The sequence below is a fragment of the Zea mays genome, chromosome 1 (genome assembly GCF_902167145.1).
Source record: "Zea mays cultivar B73 chromosome 1, Zm-B73-REFERENCE-NAM-5.0, whole genome shotgun sequence".
NCBI lineage: Eukaryota > Viridiplantae > Streptophyta > Magnoliopsida > Poales > Poaceae > Zea > Zea mays.
In genome coordinates this window covers 198870164-198891041 of record NC_050096.1, presented here as the reverse complement: position 1 = coordinate 198891041, position 20878 = coordinate 198870164, and the positions used below count along the sequence as shown (strand labels likewise).

Here is a 20878-nt window from a genome sequence, read left to right as displayed (position 1 = left end):
TGTTTGTTGTTCTATATCTATGTTTTATACTAATTCTCAATGCACACAGAAGATGATATTTTATCTCTATTTGTCCAACTGTACCAAAAAGGCATATATAATCTGCTATTCCTTGGGGATTTTTGTAGGCTTGGTTATTATTTGTGGGGTTTTATTCAATCTGACTATTTATATAAAATAGTATTTTTTTAATGTGATGATACTCTCGAGTGGATTTGTACACATAATATCCATCAAAAGAAGATGTTTGTATAATTTTATATTTGACACTGTTGTCACGAGTACATCTTTTTTAGCTGTTTGTTGAAAAAATGGTGGATGCTAGGGTTCAAACCGTGGTCGTTTGAATCAGAGCACGCATCCTCTACCTCAGCAGCTCATGTTTTCTTTCTGTTATATAAAAGATAGATCGATCAAATATCTAATTTAAGCAAGTTGTACCTGTGTGATATATAGATATCGTAGCAACGCACGGGCAACTAACTAGTATATACAATACATTTGAAAGTACGACAAATAAGTACGTATAAAAATTAAAAGTAAAAAAATATCTATACTATAAGTATTTATATATAGAGAACGAGAAATATAGAACATTGTTGGAGATAGAGGATATATAGAGGTGAGAATCTTTTAAAAAATAATGTAAATGATGGATATAGATGATGAATTCAGATAATGTTGTTAAAGACGGCAACGACTGCTATGCAAGCAGTCCTTCTTTGCAAGCGTGCAGCAAACCACCTGGTCCATTAGATTACGATCCAACCACAGAATACAACCATGATTTGCTAAAGGTTTTTTTATAAAGATTATTGAGCTGGTGGTGGAAGGGTTTAAGTGTTAAATGTGACATACGGTTAGATTACGATCTAATGGACCAGATGGTTTGCTTGCACGTTTGCAAGAAGGATTGCTTGTATAACAGTCGTTGCCGTTAAAGACAGTATAAGCAAGCTAGCGGGTGAACAGGCTTTTGCTGCGGTGCCGGCTGCACGCGGTAGGGCCACATGCTGTGATGGCTGCAGAGAAGCTGCGTGGTTATGAGTGGTAATGGATCGCGATTCAAATGTTTCTTCATTAATTTTAATACCTAAATAAATTTTATTTTAAAAATGAATAGAAATAAAACCCAATCTTAATCTGTTCATATCCTAAAATTTTATAGTGTAAAATTTAGAGTCAATTATCATTCTTATGCGTGGCTGACCGACTGAACCGAACTTGCAGTGTAGCCTTTTCTCAAAACCATGTTGTACTTTGTATTTATTGCGCAATATGAGTTTTGATTACTCTAAAAATAGCATAGTTCTAATAAACATTATTTGGAAACAATATTATAAATTATATTATTTAGATTTGTTTGAATGCACTATAATTAATAATTAGGTAGCTAAATTTTTTTAGTAGAATTAGCTAACTAACAAATAGTTGATCGATAATTTATATTTTAGTACCCATAAATATACCAATGTGTTGTGTCAAGAAAAATATTAGATATTCTGATATAGTACTACATCCGTTCACTAATATATGATATTGTTGAGTTTTTTTTGAAAACTTTGACCACTCATCTTATATTCAATATATTTATTCAAAAATGTAAAAGTTAAACATAAACTACCTTAAGTGATAAAACAAATCACAAACAAATAAATGATAATTCGTTATTTTTTAAATAAGACAAGTGGTCAAAGTTTTAAACAAAAGTCAACGATGTCATATATTTATGAATAAATTAAGGCCTGTTAATACACATATCGTGGTTTTAATTCTATATTGTTCATATATATTGCTACAGTTAATATATTGAGCTTCGTAGCTTTTTTAAGATCTATAATAGCCAATAGTTCTAGATTTTAATTAAAATCAGCAAGAAGTTAATTGCCAATGTATAGATTGATCTATCCGCTGCTGACTTCACGGGAAGTCTCTTCCGATTTTTCAAATCCAAGCTCTCGCCAGGGTTCAGGGATTACAGAGATACATTGAATTAGATTGAATCAGGCAACGAATTGTTATAACTTGACAATAAAAATATATTTAAAAACAATGGCTGAAAGGCCCATGAAGGTATATATATTTTTATTTATTAAGTTTATGGAAAAAAATAAAACCGCTGGAGTGAAGTAACCAAGAATGGGTGAAAAAGTTGACAGGGAGAAACAGGAATAGTTGATAAATACACTCAGCCGTTTGGTTTAATCCATACCAGCTTATACTACTACTAGGAGAGTGCCCGTGCGTTGCAACGGGAACGTATAAAACCACGATAAACTATGTACAAATGTATGTTATACTTTTATAGATCAGTGCCCGTGCGTTGCAACAGAGACATATAATATATCGATAACTTATATATGCACATGTGTTATATATACAAAATGTGTCTTATATTGTTATAGTAAGATGCCCGTCCTAACGATACTACGAACCTATAAGCCTGCCTATGATGGAGCCTCATTGCATTCATAATTCAATCCATCTGAAGCAAGGGCAAGTGATTCTCGACGATTCAACTCAGTGTATTTCAGAAAAGAAGCAGCACGCCAACACTGAAACAAATAATAAAGAAATTTATCATATTTCGTAAATTCAATGTAAAAGCAAACAAAGTAACACCGGTTGGTGCCTAGCTTACCAAGGCTATGTTGAACGCATGCAGTATGCTCCGTGGCTCCCGCACAACTAAATGATTATTTAAAAGATATTCAAGGAACTGGTTGGCCAGAAAGAGTACATTATCCTGCAGTTGTGAATAATGAAAAAATAGTTCAGAACCAGAGGATCAGATACTTCCACAAATAATGATATCAGAAGGACACTAAATGCAACAATAGGAGCAGAGAGGGAGGGAAAAAGCTAGCAGGAGGATTATACATACTGGTAGCTTTAACACCGTATTTAGCTTTAACAGCTCATGCTTAAGTTCGGCGTGAAGACTTTTAGGTGTCCTCATGTTTTCCACTCCTTCAGAATGAAATTATTAGAAAAATGTAATATCTACTCCTACAGAACAAAAATACTACTTTCAAATTGTAATTTCATATTGTTTTACCTGTCTCAGGAAGTAGATGAAGGTCAACACTTGGAGTACTTATTTCAGGAAGCAGGTCATGATTATTTACAGAACACAGATGATCATTATCAAAATCAGGATGGCACCCATCTGGCAATCTCTGAAGTTTCTGAAATTGAATTTCCTTAAATTGTAAAGATTAGAAAATGTGGGTTTCAATAGCCAAAAAATAACAAGTGGGGAGTAACGTAAATCAGGTAAAGAGTACACAATTAGAGAAGAAGAAACATTTATCTGCTTTCAGGCATACCTTCTTTGTTTTTGTGGAGACAATTGATTGCTTGGATTTAGCAACTTCATCTACAAAAATTAGACACAAATTAGATATGCTAACATATTTGCATGAAACGTGTCGTAAATAGCCAATAGCGGTTATCACATTTCTCTTCCATATGGAATCTAGTGTAGATGTTTAGCAAAAAAAATTGTTGCATATATGTCCAACACACTATGTTTTTGGTAAAAATTCCAGATGCTTATTTCTTGTACGCATTTAATTGTGTAAATTTTCTAATCCCATGTGTACTATCAGTTTATTCCCATATGAAACTTCAACTGTTTGTAAGAAATAGACAACCCCTTGATTTTGCTGGTAAACAACAAAAACAATTTGTGGTCTAGTGGATAAGGAGAGGATATCAAGTACCTGTGTGTTTCCCTTTTAGGGGTGTAAATAGTCCCAAGTAGTGACTTGTCCGCGTATCCGAGGCGCAGCAGCGCTGCAAGCTCGCCGCAGGACGTGGGATAGTCCCAGGGTCGCGACTGATATGAATTGGGCCCACAAGCTCAAACAAAATTCCTCCCATCGAAGTTGCTGGAAAATTCTAAGAAACAGTACAGCACCTGCACATGCACGAATAGAAAATAAGCACTGGTTTTATGTCAGGATACATATAAAAGACAAGAAACTAAAGTCACCTCAAGACGTCCGGTGAAAGAGTTGTTAATCGATGACACAAGATAATATAACAAACAAAGAGAACCAATGATAAAAATTTAATCAATATGAATAATATCAATAGTATTGTGATTACTCGACCAAGGACCTTCACCAATTCCATGTTACATTACAGAAATTGCCAAAATCGCAATACCTGAGCATGGATCATGCTACATAAAGTCCCTCTGCAGCTCCAGGATAATGAACTAACCAATGAAAGCATGTTTTTAGGCAAAGAAACAACAAACAAAAGGTTTCATGAATATAACTTGACCTACTAATGATTGGCCAAGTTGGATTTTGAGCAAAAATGATTTGCATGGACCAGTTCCAATAATTGCAAGCACCTATGACCTCACACAAGCTATAGTTGGCTTGTTTTTTAAATAACATGCACCATAGAAATCCTTATTTCTGAAAATATCAAAATCATCAAGATGTGAAATTACATGAACAGTAATGTAGTAGTACTTCCTCATGTTTTTTAAATAACATGCACCATACAACTCCAATGCCATCTCTATGACTCTACAGCCATAGCAGTAGCCATCACGAGATCAAACCACCCACCCGCCCAGTTGCATATGCGATCGTCGTTATCAAGAGCAGGGTTTCCGCAATATAGCAAGTAATTAGTTCTGACGTAACACCCACTTGTCCAAACCACAGCAATTGTGATAGCTCAAGCACAAGGAGAGACTTGCTGGCAAAGAAAAAAAATTATGAAACTATCCTGCGGCCACAACCGTTCAAGAGTCGCAGCAAGCTGATTTCTGCGCCTCTGCTGCATCAGCTTCCCCTTCAGCCTTGATCTTGATAGTTCGATCCTGCAAACAGGTAAGCTAAGGAACTGTGGAAGAGAAAGCAGACGTGCCAAAGGTTCAACACGCTATGCAAAGGACCGCACCTCAGGCTTGGAATCAGTCTCTGAAAGTCTCTGTTTGATATCCCTTGCTATAGAAAAGAAAACCTGCTCGACGTTCAGGTTTGTCTTTGCACTCTGCAGCAAATGATAAAAACAAATTATGCATCACAGACTTATGCAAATGTAAGCGCATGATGCCTAGGAAAAAGCCACATCATATAACAGTTATGGTGCAAGAAAGGAATACTGTAGGTAATATAGTTGGCAATGTAGTAGTGAAACAACTAAATTAAAATAACAAAATTTATGTATGGCTAGGATCACAAATGAATTATGAAATATTTTCTTATAACAATATAAGACACATTTTGTATATAAGTTATCATAGTATTATATGTTCCCGTTGCAACGCACGGGTACTGACCTAGTTTCAAAATAAAATTGATAGGGCGAAGACTGCTCTATTCCTAGAGCTTGAATTTCAACACAGAAGTCGGCAGAGATTGCGAAGGCATCACCATGCCGTAAATTCGAAGGAACAAACGCACTTGGAAAGAGGATGTGAAAATGCGAACTCAACCTTGAAGTCAGCACACATCACAAAGACGAACTGGGAGGCAACAAAAAAAATTAAGTATACGATTTCGGAAACAGAAAGCAAAAATGAACGACCTTCTGGCGCTGCAACTCAAGAGTGAGAACTGAGAACAAAAGTTCTTCAGATATACCATCACAGGTTCATCAATACGACTCCGAGGTGGTAGGTAGTCTAGGGGACCAACTGAGTCACTCAGACAAACCAATAGAAAACTATACAAAATTACGGCCCTGGCATCACACGTTCTTATTGTCTTTATTATTGTCAAAGTTGCATTAGGGGCAACGCCATCACAGCCCCGAAAACTGAAAACATGACCAGCACCATCCAGAAGGGCACCGCCTTCTTCTGGTTCTTGTCACGGCGCGCCTCCGCCAGTGGTTGTGCCCTATTGGCCACGGTCGGGGCTTGCTGGGCAGCAGGGGATGGAGCAGGTGCAGGATTCTCCTGAGGCACCGGCTCTGCAGCAGTGTTCTCCAATTGTAGCTGTTGATTGTACTTCTCAACATACTCTGGGAAAAGTTTCCTGAAGTGCGGACAGTTTTTGCTGCAAGACAAACACTTGAACTATTGAGCCACACAGACTTGCCACAATGAACAAGTGGGGTATTTAGAACATGACTTCAAGCAGATGAAGTGATGATAGTAACTTAACAACTTTACATAGGAACTCCAATCAATGTTTGCACTTAAAAACGGAGCACACCGACCAAAAATTCAGTTGTTTCTTTCATGTAAAGGTATAAACACTACACTACTTGTTCAGAAGCTAATGACCATTATGTTCCTGTGGGGGTAGTTTCTAACAGTTCTACAAAAAGAAAATGGTCAGAATGAAATAGCCTGCAGAGAAATGCATCTACCTCTCACAATTGTAGGCAAGGGAAGCTTTTGCTAAACGCCTCTTTTCTGCATCTGATGTCTTGATGCTTCCAGTTGTCAGTGCATCGTCCATCTGCAAGTATGAGAATTATCAACATTGAGAAAACACCTTAAAACAAGGAAGTTCTGGCAAGGGAAATGCCAAGAATTGCTTGCTGCAATGTTGAGCAACTAAGCCTGGAGCAACAACTGATCTTCCAAATTTTATATGCGTGCTAGAAATTATGACTAAACCTAGACATTCTTTTTTGGAAAGGTTAACTCATAGTGAGGTACTGAGGTGCAAGGAACAACTTACCATGAAGGACAGAAGCCCAGTGAGAATGCTGCAGCATAAAGTTTTACATGTCAGACCAACAAAGGAAAGAAAATGCAAACAATTTGAACTGAAGCATATTGACTGCTAGATAGTGAAGGATGAAGGATCCATAGAACAGCACAGTTAAAGTACTAACAATGAGACTATCATTTCAGTTCTCTCATCTCATGGCAACAGAAGTTGAAATGGTTGAGAGCATTGATTTGCCTAGCAGTAAATTAAGAATTTGTACATTGTACAGTAGCTGAATAATTAAAGGTATGCTGTGTCTTCCAAAAAAAACATTACTGTTCATGTAATTTCAGAAACATACATGGTACATAGATGACAAGTGAGAGAAGTTGTAAATAAGTACTTCAGATCAGAAACATACCTCAAGATATGTGTGGACGCTTGGTTTGAAAGAAGTCGTAGAACTGAAGCATCAATTGTAATAGTAGTAGTACTTCCTCATCAAACTGTTAAAAATGATATTACATGGTACACAATATAGGTTCCTTGATCTTATTTACTGTAAGAATATCAGTGCAGAAATGCATCATAATGTTGTCTTCAATACATCAAGTCACAAATTTATCATTAATACATGACAATGGTTACATATGCACTAAGATTATGTGTTTCAGTTCATTCACAAAATAGCTGTAGCACAAGAAATAAACCTCATGTGATACATTAGACAAGGAACCTCCATTCATCAAATGTAGTATCCATATGGCTGCCATATTGACAAGGTTTAACTGGCGCACATGCTCAAATAACAATAACAGCCTACCAAAGAGGGGTGTTGTATGGACATCTCCATATCACCAAATATGGGGATGAGAAAAGGGAAAGATATGGTTGTTTGCTTCAAATCTGTTCATAAAACAGATTAGAAGACATCAATATGTGCAGTTCTTTCCAATCAACAGTTTCTTTTTTCCCTTTATGTAGTGAAGGTCTCTTCAAAAACACCCATACTTAAAACAAAACTGAAAATAAGCTTACTCAAAGAGATTATCAGTTATTGATTGCATTACATCGAGCTACACATACAGGATGATACTCAATGTAGTGTGGTTGTGCCTAACTGAAACTCCCTAGTGCAGAGCTAGCGCTTTTTTTTCTTACTCAAAGAGAATATCAGTTATTGATTTGCAGAAACTATCGATTATTTTTAAAACTATCGAAGACTATTTTGTCGATTATTTTTAAAACAATGTAGTCTGGTTTACCTGTTATGTTTCAAACTCATGTTGGCTAGCCCAGTTGACATGGACATCACCTGAAGCAAATATAGATGAGAAAGGAGTGGATTTCGAGGGGGGGCAACTGGTCACACTATCACTATACCATGGCTCCATGCTATGACGTACACATGACCAAGTCAGAGAAGCATAATTTAACATAAAAATGGCAATAATGTCCAAATCCTGACCGTATAATCTGATAACACTTACCAGGTACAGTAAGGCTGTTGAGGAGACTAAGACAAGATCCCAGCATCTAGTGCAGCTACCAAGCCAATACCATACCCTGTTAGAGCATACCACACATGATCCCACCGTTTTGGGGGAGACATAGCTGGTGGAAAATTCACATCCTTGAACTTCCTGTTATCAAAAAAGAGTACCAGAGCTAGAAGCATCCCTGGAATGGCATGAAGGAAGAAAAAGATCTAGGTGATTAAATTCAAGTCATCAGTGGTATGAATGGATTATACGCAAAAGCAAGAGCAAAGTTGAAAAATTATAGACTACACAGAAAAAAGACTCAAATCACTCTGATGCAGTCATGCTGCTTTTGGAAATAAAAAAATCCCATATTACAGATGAGCGCTAGAACTTGTCAGATTTGAATAATCTGTTTAGAGGATTTGAGGAACCGTACCCGGTTGTTCTTGTTTGAAGATGCTCCACCAAACAGAGGATTTGAGGAACCGTACCCGGTTGTTCTTGTTTGAAGATGCTCCACCTGAGTAACACAACGAAAGGGTAAGAACTGCATTGTCCCTTTATACTGAATAGACAAGGTGATGCACTCTGGACATGTTCAGAGTCAGAAACATAGAGGCATTTTAGCATAAGTGTCTACAAGAACAGAATATCTCATTGTTTTAGCAGATCATAATGAGGGAAACAAAGACACAAACAACCAAACATTTTACAAGTCCTATATGAAATTCTCCTAGTAGATCCAATAAAAGTAAATTGTATCACCTAGAATGTAAAATTCCAGTCCAGTTTACTCTTTTACAGTCTAGACCTGTGGATCCATGTCGAGGAAAGGTAGGTGATGGATGAGAGCCTCCCATCAGCGTCCGTCGGAGCCGTCGTGGTGCGAGTGGGACCGGCGGGACCTCTTGGGCTCACACAAGGATTATCTCAAATGAGGTGTTCAAATGGACATCCTAAACGTGACACTTTTTTTGGATTTATGATTTTTTTTCTTTGGACAAGTTAATAGTTGTGCTGGTTTGCTATACTTTATTTAGAAAAAACAGTCCTTTCCCTTGTTATTCGACTGAGATATCACATGCATTTCATTAATATCTTCATGATGTACTAATTGTTCTTCTCATTAATTCATAGATAGCACGAGATAAAAAGAAAAAAAGAAAAGATAGCACCTTTTTTCTCCATCCTCAGTTCTGTGATAATATTTTAGATAATGATACTGATATCTCTGTACATCACAATTAAAGGTGGCTCTACCCGAGAATTTGAATTTGAAAGGTAACTTCAGCAATGAACATAGATTGAGCATGCAAATAATCCACTTCCTGCAAAGAAAAAAGATAAGGCGTAATTGGGACTCTATGCGTAAGTTGCTACTCGTATCACACAAGGAATAACAAGACATTCCTGTAGTATGTGGATAGTCGACTTCCAATGGCAAAAAGATAAGGCACAAGAAAATCTATATGCATATTTGCAATAGGAAAAAGTATCCCACAAGGATGAAGATATTTTGTAAATTTAATAGAAAAAGGGGTAAAAGAGCATCTCTATAAACATGTAATATCTCTGTAAATAGTAGCAAATCAGCATTGTGCAAAAGTATTGCCTAATTCGAGTTGAAGTTCCATAAATCAAGCTGAAGTTCCATAACCACGAATAGTAGCAAATCAGCATTGTGCAAAGTAGAACAGACGAGCTCAAATTAATGATGCTTGAAAAAAAACAACACATAAATATACTCTATCTCTCTAAATGATTAACAGGGTATCTAAAGAAAACTATGCATTTCAAGTTGTAGCAATAAAAAGATGCACTATATAGCTACAATATTTAGACAAATGAGAACCTACACATCATGTTATTGCGATCTTTTCATAGAAACCAACAAACCAAGAGCATCATGTTATGTATCCTTGTGAACTTATTTTAGTATCTTTCAGTAGCTGTTGTCAACTAATTTAGACTTGTGAACTGATACTGGTAATATAAAATTCTAGGTCACCCTGATACTAAAAAATCCCAGGTCACCCTGATACTAAAAATCACCCAGATACTTATGGTAAAATCACCCAGATACTTATGGAAGAGTTGGAATGCTTACTGCCGAATCTATTCCCAGGTCACGACATCTTCAATTTCTGTGGTCGCATCATATGTGAATCAGAAGTGGCTTTAGAGTTTCTTAGCTGCCACCATCTTCATTTTTCTTAGCCGCCACCTACCTGTTCTAACACCAGCGATTAATAAATTAGAAAGTTAAAAACAATTGAGAGGAAATTCAATATGAACTGGATGCTGTCGCGCCGATGGAGGAAGGGGTACTGGAGCCGCATTGATGGAGGATGGGGTGTTGGGAAGTCGGTCGAAGATGCCTCATCGTCGCAGATGAGCTGGCCGATGTCGCGCCGATGGAGGAAAGGGTGTTGGGGAAGTCCTTCGACTCTAGATCGAGACCACACATCTCACCATGGGTTCGCAGGAGGCGCGATGGCGTTGAGCGCCCGTTGCTGTCCGCCACTGCCGCATCGGGATCTTGTGTCCATTTGCTATGAGAACACTAACTGTCCGCTCTCTAAAAAGCATAAAATATAAGGTTCAATAACAGAAAAAGGTCCAAGCTCCTACTAAAGTACAAACAAAGTGCAAGATAAAGGGATGGGAAAGAAATAGAGGTAGCTTCCTTTACATAAAACTCTAGCTAAGCATGGACATCCCTGTTTCAAATTGCTTTAATGTGTGCGAGCATACCTTCCCAAAGACGCAACCCAGTGGAGTGTAGTCCATCCATGAGCATCCCGGAAGTTCACATTGACACCAGCAATTATTATCGGTCTTATAGCCCAATCATAACCCAGTGCTGCTACTAAATGAATCACACCCTGTCCTTCCTTGCACAGAACATTGGGACCCTTTCCATCATCGTTTACTTTGCAGATGAGCCATTGATGCAGCTTCTCTTTCACCAGTTTCTTTAAACTTTGGACCCTAGCAGTGGAAACTACTTCCTTGACAGAAGATTCTTGATTTGACCATTTCCCATCAAGCATTAAGGAATTTATAGCAAGCATTTGATGGTCATCTGGCCCCAAAGTGAGTAGCTTCTCAAGACGAATGTGTAGATGCATTTCATTTACACCATTGGCTTGGGAACGAGAAGTCTCCATGTAATGAGCTTCAGAATCACGATACTCAAATTCTCGCACTTCACTACAAGCCACCATGTTTGAACAGGTCACATAAAATGGAACTCTTCCTGATTGGTGTGCTGGTGCATAGCAGCGTAGCGTGCCATCGGTCAAAACCTCAGCTGGTACTTCAACATCCCCAAACATACATGACCACCTGTGACTTTCCACATGTTCTTTATTCACCAAGAATGTACCAGTAACTGAAACCTGCATCATTAGAATAATTAGCTAGAAAGAGACATGAGTACTACAAACTGCTAACTAACAAACAAGAATTATCAAACTATGGTCTATGGAGGTGAAAAACATAAATACTGTAAGAATTATCAAACTGAAACCTGCCGGAACACCCTGAGGACGGCACCGGGGTCGTCCGCCGCGACGTTCGCCTTCATTAGCGCGTTGTAGAGGTGCGCGTCGGCGTGGACGTCGTGGTCCCTGAGAACCGGGAGGACGCGAGAGATCTCACGCGGCTCGCCACCGCCTACCGGTGTGCGATCGGCACGAATCGTCTGTCGATCTCATCGTCCTTTCGCCTTCTGGGAAACAGAGTCGTCGCTCCATCGGTGCCGCTCGAGCCAATCGCGAACGGGGAGGATGCTGACGCGGAGCGTCGTTTATCTTGTGAATGAGGCAGGTGCACTCAGCCCTATCTGGAAAGCAAACATAACCAAACATAAGTGGAACGCGAAGAAAATACATGACATACTGGAACGAACTGAGGCTAGCTAGTTGTTGCTTACCGACGAATCGGGATGTGCCTCCAGCAGCAAACACCATTATAACAGATGATCTGGCATGTATCAGGGTAGAAGGGAAGAAAATAATTGGACTATAGCAATTTGTGAAAATCCCATCCTCAATATCCTAATACGCAATCCCTAGATCACTGCACAATCCTAGATAAAAGGTCGAGATAATTCAGTTCAAAAACAAAACAAAACATACTAAGCAGTGATCATACCATCCATTAGACTCTAAGCACCAGAGAATGAATACCCAAGCAATAAGAATGTACAACAGGTCATCGTCATTGTATACATGTATGGGAGTGTAACTGTGTTAACTTGAACTTAACAGATGTGCTTATTAGAGGATGATTAGATACAAAATATCTAGACCGATGAAGGTTACAGAACTAACACAACACTTTAAGAAATTTTGATAGCCAGTGGTTTAGACAACAAAACAGTAGCAATCTTTGCAAAGGCTGACAGAGTAGGCAACAAGTGATTATGATACAGGAGTAGGCATATTCGTAATTTTTCTAGATAATACAGTGATCAAATAATAAAATACAGTGATCAAATAATCATAATAAGGTGAACAAATAATGTAGTGTACCTGGTGAAACTAAAACCTGCTCAAAGGAGACATAATACAAGTCTCAAAATACCAATCGATTCATCAACATCAGCATAACCACTTGCATATTAGGAGTACTTACCAACGTTAGGTGTTCTACGAGACCTGGACGTATTCTTGTGTCTAGAAAATAAAACAATCAGTTTGCTGGCATACATACACAATAGAATAGGCGAGCAGAACAGGGTGCCGAAAATTCACCAGCAAGGGCGCCACTTCGCTGATGTGTTGGATCTTAAATCTCCCCTGTTTTACATGTGGTGATGCTAGGAAAGGAAATCCACTGCACAAACTCAACGGTTGGAGCAACGATTAGCAAGCAGCGACAAACATAGGAAAAATGATTCATCAGAAGGAGAAGGCCAAGGGGGGAGGGAAGAGGCCGAGGAGATGGTATGGGAAGCTGGAGGTGTACCTAGGATAGATCATTCATGGCTCCACCTCCTGGCCATCTCTAATCTTGGTTTGCTATTTATAACTCAAACAACCTTTATACTTCCCTGGTAACATCAAGGAGCGAGATGCGAGTGTGCGTGGTTGGTCCTGTTGCTGGGACCGCCTCGACCGCACGGGCGAAGAACTACCCATTGGCGTTGTGACTGCGGATGTGGAAGAGGGAGGGGAGGTCCTAGGGCTCGAGATGGTAGAGGTCGATCTCGGCGATGGCGTCGACGCGGAGGCGACAGCCGAGAATGCGGTGACGGAGATAGGAGGAGACGAGCTCCTCGTCGTTGAAGGCCGAGGCGTGGGGCACCTCTCCCGCGGCGGCGGCTGCGCATGTGGGGCTCGAGGCGGTAGAGGTCGATCTCGGCGATGGCGTTGACGCGGAGGCGGCGCCCGAGAACGCCACGACGGAGGGAGGAGGAGGCGACTCCTCATCGCGGAAGGCCTAGGGTTTCGGGGGATGCATCGCGAGCGGGGCAGGGACACCGTGGCGTGCGTCCAGGGGGAGTGGGGCGAGGAGGAGGGGGAGCCAGGCGCGACGACGGTGTCGGAGGCTTGAAGCGGAGGCGACGGACGGACGGTGATGATTTGACGCATATAGATGGACGGTGTAGATTGGCTGAAGGCAGAACCAGGGGAGGCAGCCTACCCCTTACAGCCTTAATAGGTAGTATAGATTTAACTGTTTATTATGAATCATCAAAACAATTTGTAGACAATAAGTTCATTACAGATATATCAGTACAGGCAAAAAAATGTGGTAGAGAGCTCTGACCTGATCTTCTGCATTTCTTCAAATACATCAGCTGAGTATGACCGCTCTTCATCAGCAAAATGCATTATACCATCAAGGTGATGCCTTTTGACATGATAGATTGCATTATTCCTTTGACATACAGCAATCTTTCGTACACTCGTGGTATTCTTTCTACATATAAGATGCCTGTACATAACCCCAGAAGACCTCAGAATTTCTGCTGTTTCATAGGACTGTTCAGGCCATTCCACCACCAACCATAAAAGAGGTGCCTGTACAGCTTTCAAAACATGGGCTAGCCGATTCAAGTAATATGCCTGTTGTGGCCGAACAGAAGTGATCGTCACGATTATCAGCAGCTTCTTCACAGGAATGTCAGATTCTTCAATAGCAGGTAATGCAGGTGAAGATTCAGCAAAATCTGCCTCATCATCCAACATTGCAGGAACTGGAGGGCTCTCTTGAACCTGAGGCTCGTCAATCAGTTCGACCTCTTTCTCTACTACAACTGTCTCCAACTCCTTAACTTTGGTGCCCATCATTTCCACCTCAATCACACCATCATGGAACGGAAGCCTCTCGTTTTCGGATACTATTTTCTTGTAAACATCGACAGAGAACAAAGGCATGAACCCAATGAAAATGCCAACCATGAAAAAGAACAGCAGATGGACTGCAACTCTCCTGCAGGTCAACCCCTTTGATTTTGACCTCTCCTGTGATCGGCTATGCCTCTGGGAAGTCATAGCCGCGCACACAGATTTTAGCTTGCTCGACAGCAGGAAAAAGTCCAAGGAGATCACTGAGGCCAGCAACCCCCTCATTGCGACATAGGACTGTGAGTACAGCAGTTTTGGGGACGGCGAGGGATTGTTGAACTCGGACCAGTCCCTAACCGACCCTTCCCGTAGGATAATCCCACTGTTCCTTCGACTGGACACCATTCCAGAATCAAGGCTTCGTGATGCATGTACTCCTCCTGAATTACTCAAAAGCACGAGTCCTTTATTCCACGGTTGTTGCACTTTCTATCCCTTTAACTCATGTAAGACTGCAAAACATTCTTCCCTGATGAGGTCATCAATCGAATCGTACCTGCAAAACAACGTGATGCGAGGCGTGCGTCAGCTCAGCTCAAGATCAATCAATACATGCTCACGCTAACCCATAGAGCAGGCTAAACTGAAACATTCTCCCGGAGCAGCGATCCAAATTGAAGGAGAGCAAGATCCAAAGCTAAAGCCTAAAGGTACAGACTCTAAGAACTTAGAAGATCACCAAGGAAACCAGACATTTCTGAGGCGGGCCTAACTAACAGCCATGGGGGGATCAACTGAACCCCGCAAATTTACTGCTACCATCAATCCACTCCACCGCGCAGACGCCCAGGACGGGAATCCGCAAGCTAGCTGGACGGATCGGATTCTTCTTGTGCAGGACAAAGCAAGCGAACCAGCAACCCGTCCAAGCAAGCAAAGGCCGGGCGAGACGGCTGGAGAGGATCCGATGGTTGATGGACTTCCAGCATGCCTCACATGGTAGGAGGAGAGGATAGGGATCTCGACACCTCTCCCCCACCCCCATCCTCCTCCCCTCAGCCCCTCCGGCGGCCGGGCGGGCAATTCGGCCATGGATCCCCCACGCGGAGGTCAACGCCCTTTGTCCCCTACTACCTCCACGGTTTCCCCTCGTACTTCTCCGCGTGACCGCTGGTTCATCCCGTGGGTCTCCGCGCGCAGGGGCAAGGCCGATTGGGCCGCTGCGGAGCAGGATTCTCCGTCCGCGTCCCCTACGCGTCGAGGTTCCATGGCGCTCTCCGTCCTTCGTCCCCCCCTCCCCCGTGCCAAGGAAGGTCTGGGTCTCGGGCAGAGACGGTGCCACTCCATGGGGTCCTACGAGTACGTCATGGACGACCGCGCCTCGCTCCGCGTGGCGATCAAGCCGCCCAAGAAGAAGCCCGCGGCCTCCAAGTCGCGCCGCCGCGGCGCCATGTCGGAGTGCGAGTTCGGCGCATCCACGCGCGAGGAGACCTCGCTCCGCCTGCCATTCCCAGCAACGGCCCTAGACCATGACGGGATTTGGGCGCGCGGGCTTGCGGGTCGCGGCGGGCTGTGCAGGCGGTTCCCAAGCGCGTAGGAAGGCGGCCGTTGCGGGCGTGCGGTGCAGCATGGACGACATCGCGCGACGGGATTCGCGACGGGCGTGCGCAGCGGCTAGCAGGCGTGCATGCGGGCATTTCGCGACGGGGGTTTAGCGGCGGGCGTAGGGACGGCGTGCGGGTCGCGGCGGGATTCGCGGGCGGTTGCAGGCGTGCGGCGCGGCATGGACGGCGTCAAGCGGCGGGATTCGTGGACAACGCGAGCAGGGGCCGGCTGCGGCTCGCGCCGTCGCGCGGAGGAGGGTAGGAGGCGGCGGGAGGAGTGTAGAGGCAAAGCTAGGGTGCTCGCACGGTTGGACGATCGGGTGGGGGCGGGGCGATGCGTGGGGGGTGAGAGTGCGCGCATCTGACGGCTGAGAGACTCTAGAGCGTATTGGATGGTTGAGATCGTCGGAAGGCAGAACAAGCAGAGGCAGCCTACCCCTTAGAGCCTTAATAGGTAGTATAGATGTCGACTAAAAAAGACAGAAAAGCTTAGGATAGGAAAAACAAACGCAGAGATAGGACAACGTAAAACCTGGGGTGGGGCCGGGCCGCCAGGGGGAGGGGCCGGATGAACGAAAGAAGACAGACGGATGGGAAGAAGGAAAGCAAAGCACGGGAAGAGAAAACAGAAGTGACACTACTTAGATAAAAAAATAGACCTGAAACGGAGGTAAAAACACATGGACCCAATTTCCAATCCCTTTTTCATAAGGATTTTTATTTAGGTTACTAAGGATCGATGGATAGTTGGATTGAGATTTTTAGACTGTGAACAATGGTTCTCGCTACCACCACTCCACGCCATCGGTAGAGTGAACAATACTCACATTAGATGCTCATCGGTTCACTCTACTACCTCCTCTCTGCGCTACAGTGATAGGAGGAGAGACGGTTTTCCTCTATATATGGGGTGTACGACTGTGTTTTTAGTTGAGAAAAAATTGATAATAGATGATGAATAAGTTTGTAAAATGATATTTTATATTTAAAGTAGGGTATAGAGGGTTGATATATATCGTCTGATTGGTTTCCTGTGTCCGCGGCTGCACGCTCGCCCGAGCCTGGCTGGTCGGATACGGGCGTTTTGGCGGTACAAGCGGATACAGACAATTAGCTTTCAAATGGCTTGTTTTGCATTGGCTCGTGCAGCCTACACCTTCGACGTGCATGCAACCAAACAAGCGCTCAGGTAAAGTCAATGCATGCAGTGATCCAGGACAAAACGTTGCGGCCAACCAATTATATGGAGCGTGAACCATTATAGAGGGTAGAGATATAGAAGGAGAGAGGTTGGTAACGTGGCACGTGACTACGTGAGTGATATATAATGGGAGAAATATAGAGTGAAGCGTTGTTCACAGAGTAACTCAAGTAGTTCTCTAAAATACTTTCTAAATCAATAACTTAGATAGTTAATCCAAAAACTTCTCTCCAACAATTCTCTAAACAAACTTTAAAATTTAGTCACTTCTCATCTAACCTCATTTTATCCCTACAATTGGCAATCATTTACCAACTCCCTAATCATAAAAACTAGTGCAATTGTTTTATTTCGATGCTTTTCCTATACTGTGGTAAAGATAAATTAACAGAGCTCATGTGTTGGTCACTAGAGATGAACAATTGCATCAACTATTAAGCTAGAGATTAAACAATTGATAATACAACACCTGAACATGTCGGGAATAAACGAATAAATAATTGTGTCAACAAATGAAAAGGCCAACACATCTCACCCATGTTGAATCAATCGACCGACGAGGTTACAATTTTGAGATCGAGTCGCGGAAGAGAGATGAAAACAAAAAAATGAGTGGTCCTAGTCAAAACCGGTGAAATGTCAAGTTTTAACATATTTAGAAAGAAATATATAGAGAATTGTTGGAGGAGATGAGTTTTTTCTTCCTACATTATTTGAGGGCTTGCTAAATCTAGTTATTAGAATTATATATAACTATTGGAACTGCTCTAACCATCCAGTTCTCTTAAAATGTACAGAGGAATAGAGGGCATGTTTAGTTTGCTACCTCACTTGCCACAGTTTGACACACCTAAGGTTAAGCAGGCTTAACCGAGTTAGACATACATTTGGTTATTTCTCTCCTTTGTAGGCCTCGCTCGTCAATGACTCGTAAAGTATTACAAGATTTATTTAGGCATGCCTAAGGTATGACGTAGAATTTGAACGTCTAGAGCCAGTTTGGTGCGGCGCGTCCGGCGCCACGGCGCGCCTAAGCCGCGGCGGCCGAATCGGCCGCCACACCTGCGGCCGCAAAAATATGGTGCGTCGTGGGGGCTTAGGCCACGCACCAAACAAATCCCCTAACCTTAGACAAGCGTGGTAGAAAATGTATGGCAATTTTTGGCACCTTAGACATGTAACTAAACACAAACACACCCATAATTTTTTGGTCTACAAAGTTAGTTAGGAGATAGAGAGTAAAAAAAACCTATGTCTAGTGTGCTTTAGATGTGTTGTTCCCATTCTCTCTTTGATTGCTTTACCCTTTACACTTCTATCTTATCTTTGATATAAATTATTTTTTGAAGTGCATGCTATCTTAAGATAGATACTTTGATTCCGCTGCAATTCAATTTCCGAGTATATATAATTTCTAAGTTTTTGGTTAAATTTTTATTCGCCTATTCACCCCCTCTGGACGATATTAAGATCCTGTTCCCGTATAAAGAGAACTTTCATGTACAATAGAGCGTAAACCAAATACGATTCAGAATAAAACTATTTGCATCAAAAAAATAATTCTACTTGTATTGTCGTTCACATACGCAACACAAACGATTGACAACACGTAACAAAATATGTAATGTTAAATGATATAGATATTTTTCGTGTTTTATATTGACACTTAAATAGAATACATACTTAATATTTCATATTTTATACTTTAACTAGTACGATGCCCGTGCGATGCGACGGCATCCAATCAGGCACACGTTAATCTTTCAATTATTCATACTTGCATATCACATGAAAGTTTGGAAGCTCTATTTACATGTTGCTTTCAGTATAACCAAAATGAGCAAGGAGAACTACGTAGTCGGACATTAGGAGCATTTGAGCGAAAATTATTAGGATAACGAGAGGTGCAAAAAAAACTAAATCTTTGTTTCTTATACGCTAAAAAATTGTACAATTTTGAAGCCCTACAATTTTTACTTTTCTTTTGAAACATCATACACCTTCCGAAATAAAAATGGCAACAAGTCTGTTTTATTGTGTGGCACCAAAACCAAAGAGAAACATGTTACTTGAGCCTATGATAATGAATGCAGTAACACTCAACACGGAATCAATATGATAAAATATATTGCTATGCAAAAACGCTAATTGTTATTCTATAATTTTGTTAGTGCAAAAACATCTTGTGCTTTGTCATAAAAATAAACAATGATAAATATGTAGTGAATATTAATAACATCTCAATAAAGCACATTGATTCCATAAAAAGATAGTTCATTATATAAGATTTAACAAGAAATTTAATGTCAGTGACCCTGGTTCACTAATAATTATTCAAACTACCAATAATAACATACACGATATTCTAGGATCCCATGATTTATATCACCACGCGTCACCTTGATGCATGCAAAGGATGGTGAGAGAGTAGCCTGTGATGACGCTGAAGCAGATCCGCGGGCGCTTCTCCTGGTTGGTAGGAGGAATGGACCAAGTCAACAAATTGTCGTTCAAGATTGAGTTCAGCCGAGATTTATTCATGTTTGTATTGCTTCCACGTAGTGACCTGCTTGCTGTTGTGTGACTGAGGAGATTTTTGCCATCATAAAACACCGCGCGTTCGACTTCGTCGAAACGGAGGCGTTTCCGAGGGATTCGACGATATGGAAATACACCGGACGTGGAGTCGACGAAATGGACTCAAAAACTTGATTAGCCGCTGCAGATAACCAATAAGCCTCCTCCGTCCGACTTAGTGGTCGTCCGTCAGCTCGCCGTGAGCTTTTCTGCCAGCCGCCCGCTCTCTCCTTCTCCCTCTCTTTTCTGCTGCTCGTAGGCCCGGTTGTGCGCCATTGGCAAAAATCTCCTCCAAGCTAGTGTCCAACTGCCTGTTCCGAATGGGCGGCGCCGTGGTGCTGCTCTCGAACCGGTGGTCCGACCGGCGGCGGGCCAAGTACGAGCTGGTGCACACGGTGTCACTACATTAATTTCTAGTTCAGTTTTAAGTTAACACCTTGCCTAATCATGCGGTTTTAGGATATTCAGAGACGAAACGATGAGCTGCTGAGCATTAGAGAACACCCAGAGACAAACACAACAAGCTGGTGTGTGAGCAGACTGCAAACCAAAAGGGGGAAAAACAAGTACTGCTATGAAAAAGAAAAGGCAAGAATCCACTCCGAACAGAAGATAGTGGACGTAGCAGAAAAAATAGATCAGATCCGAGGAAGAGAAGCATATGACTCACCATCTAGCAGAAATAATGTGTGCATATATCATATTCGACAGATAGCAAGTTGCATTAGCTGAGAGCTATAGGGCAAGGTCAAATTAGTTGCTAATTTACTCAGTTCTGGCCTTTGCTTATCAAGATAGGTGAGGTAGAACAGAGGGTACTTGTTGACTTGGGAGGAAAATTTCTGATCTCAAGTGCTTACTTTTCCTTGCATCAAATGAGTTTCTAAATTGCTAATTTAATCACATATATATTCCCTAATTGCTGAAGGGCCAACAAATCGTTCAGATGGTTCATTTGTGGAAGAACAGTGATCAACATCAGCCGAGCCATCGACATATAGTGAGATAGTAGAACTGTCAGAACACCGAGCAGTCAACTATATAGATAGGCCAGGAGCGAGTGCCATACAGAAACAAC

At 41.7% G+C, this 20878-nt stretch overlaps 1 protein-coding gene and 1 pseudogene across 2 annotated transcripts; both read right to left on the bottom strand.

Moving 5' to 3' along the window:
• Positions 1-2353: 2353 nt before the first annotated feature.
• LOC114711036 (uncharacterized) lies at positions 2354-6406 on the bottom strand. The gene is made up of 8 exons (NM_001369876.2): positions 6346-6406; positions 4927-5019; positions 3726-4846; positions 3330-3379; positions 3059-3203; positions 2885-2970; positions 2642-2746; positions 2354-2555 (listed from the first exon to the last, which is right to left on the bottom strand). Exons 3-8 carry the CDS (start codon positions 3883-3885, stop codon positions 2448-2450), a joined length of 654 nt encoding a protein of 217 aa, NP_001356805.1. The 5' UTR covers positions 3886-4846; positions 4927-5019; positions 6346-6406; the 3' UTR covers positions 2354-2447.
• On the bottom strand, positions 5580-14983 carry LOC103642988 (glucuronosyltransferase - calmodulin-binding transcription activator pseudogene; annotated as a pseudogene). The gene is made up of 15 exons (NR_163187.1): positions 13898-14983; positions 12880-12961; positions 12658-12801; positions 12057-12212; positions 11652-11966; positions 10874-11520; positions 10227-10697; positions 9295-9447; positions 8556-8639; positions 8126-8315; positions 7901-8030; positions 7057-7141; positions 6663-6690; positions 6346-6437; positions 5580-6029 (listed from the first exon to the last, which is right to left on the bottom strand). The product of NR_163187.1 is annotated as a glucuronosyltransferase - calmodulin-binding transcription activator pseudogene (transcript).
• Positions 14984-20878: the final 5895 nt, after the last annotated feature.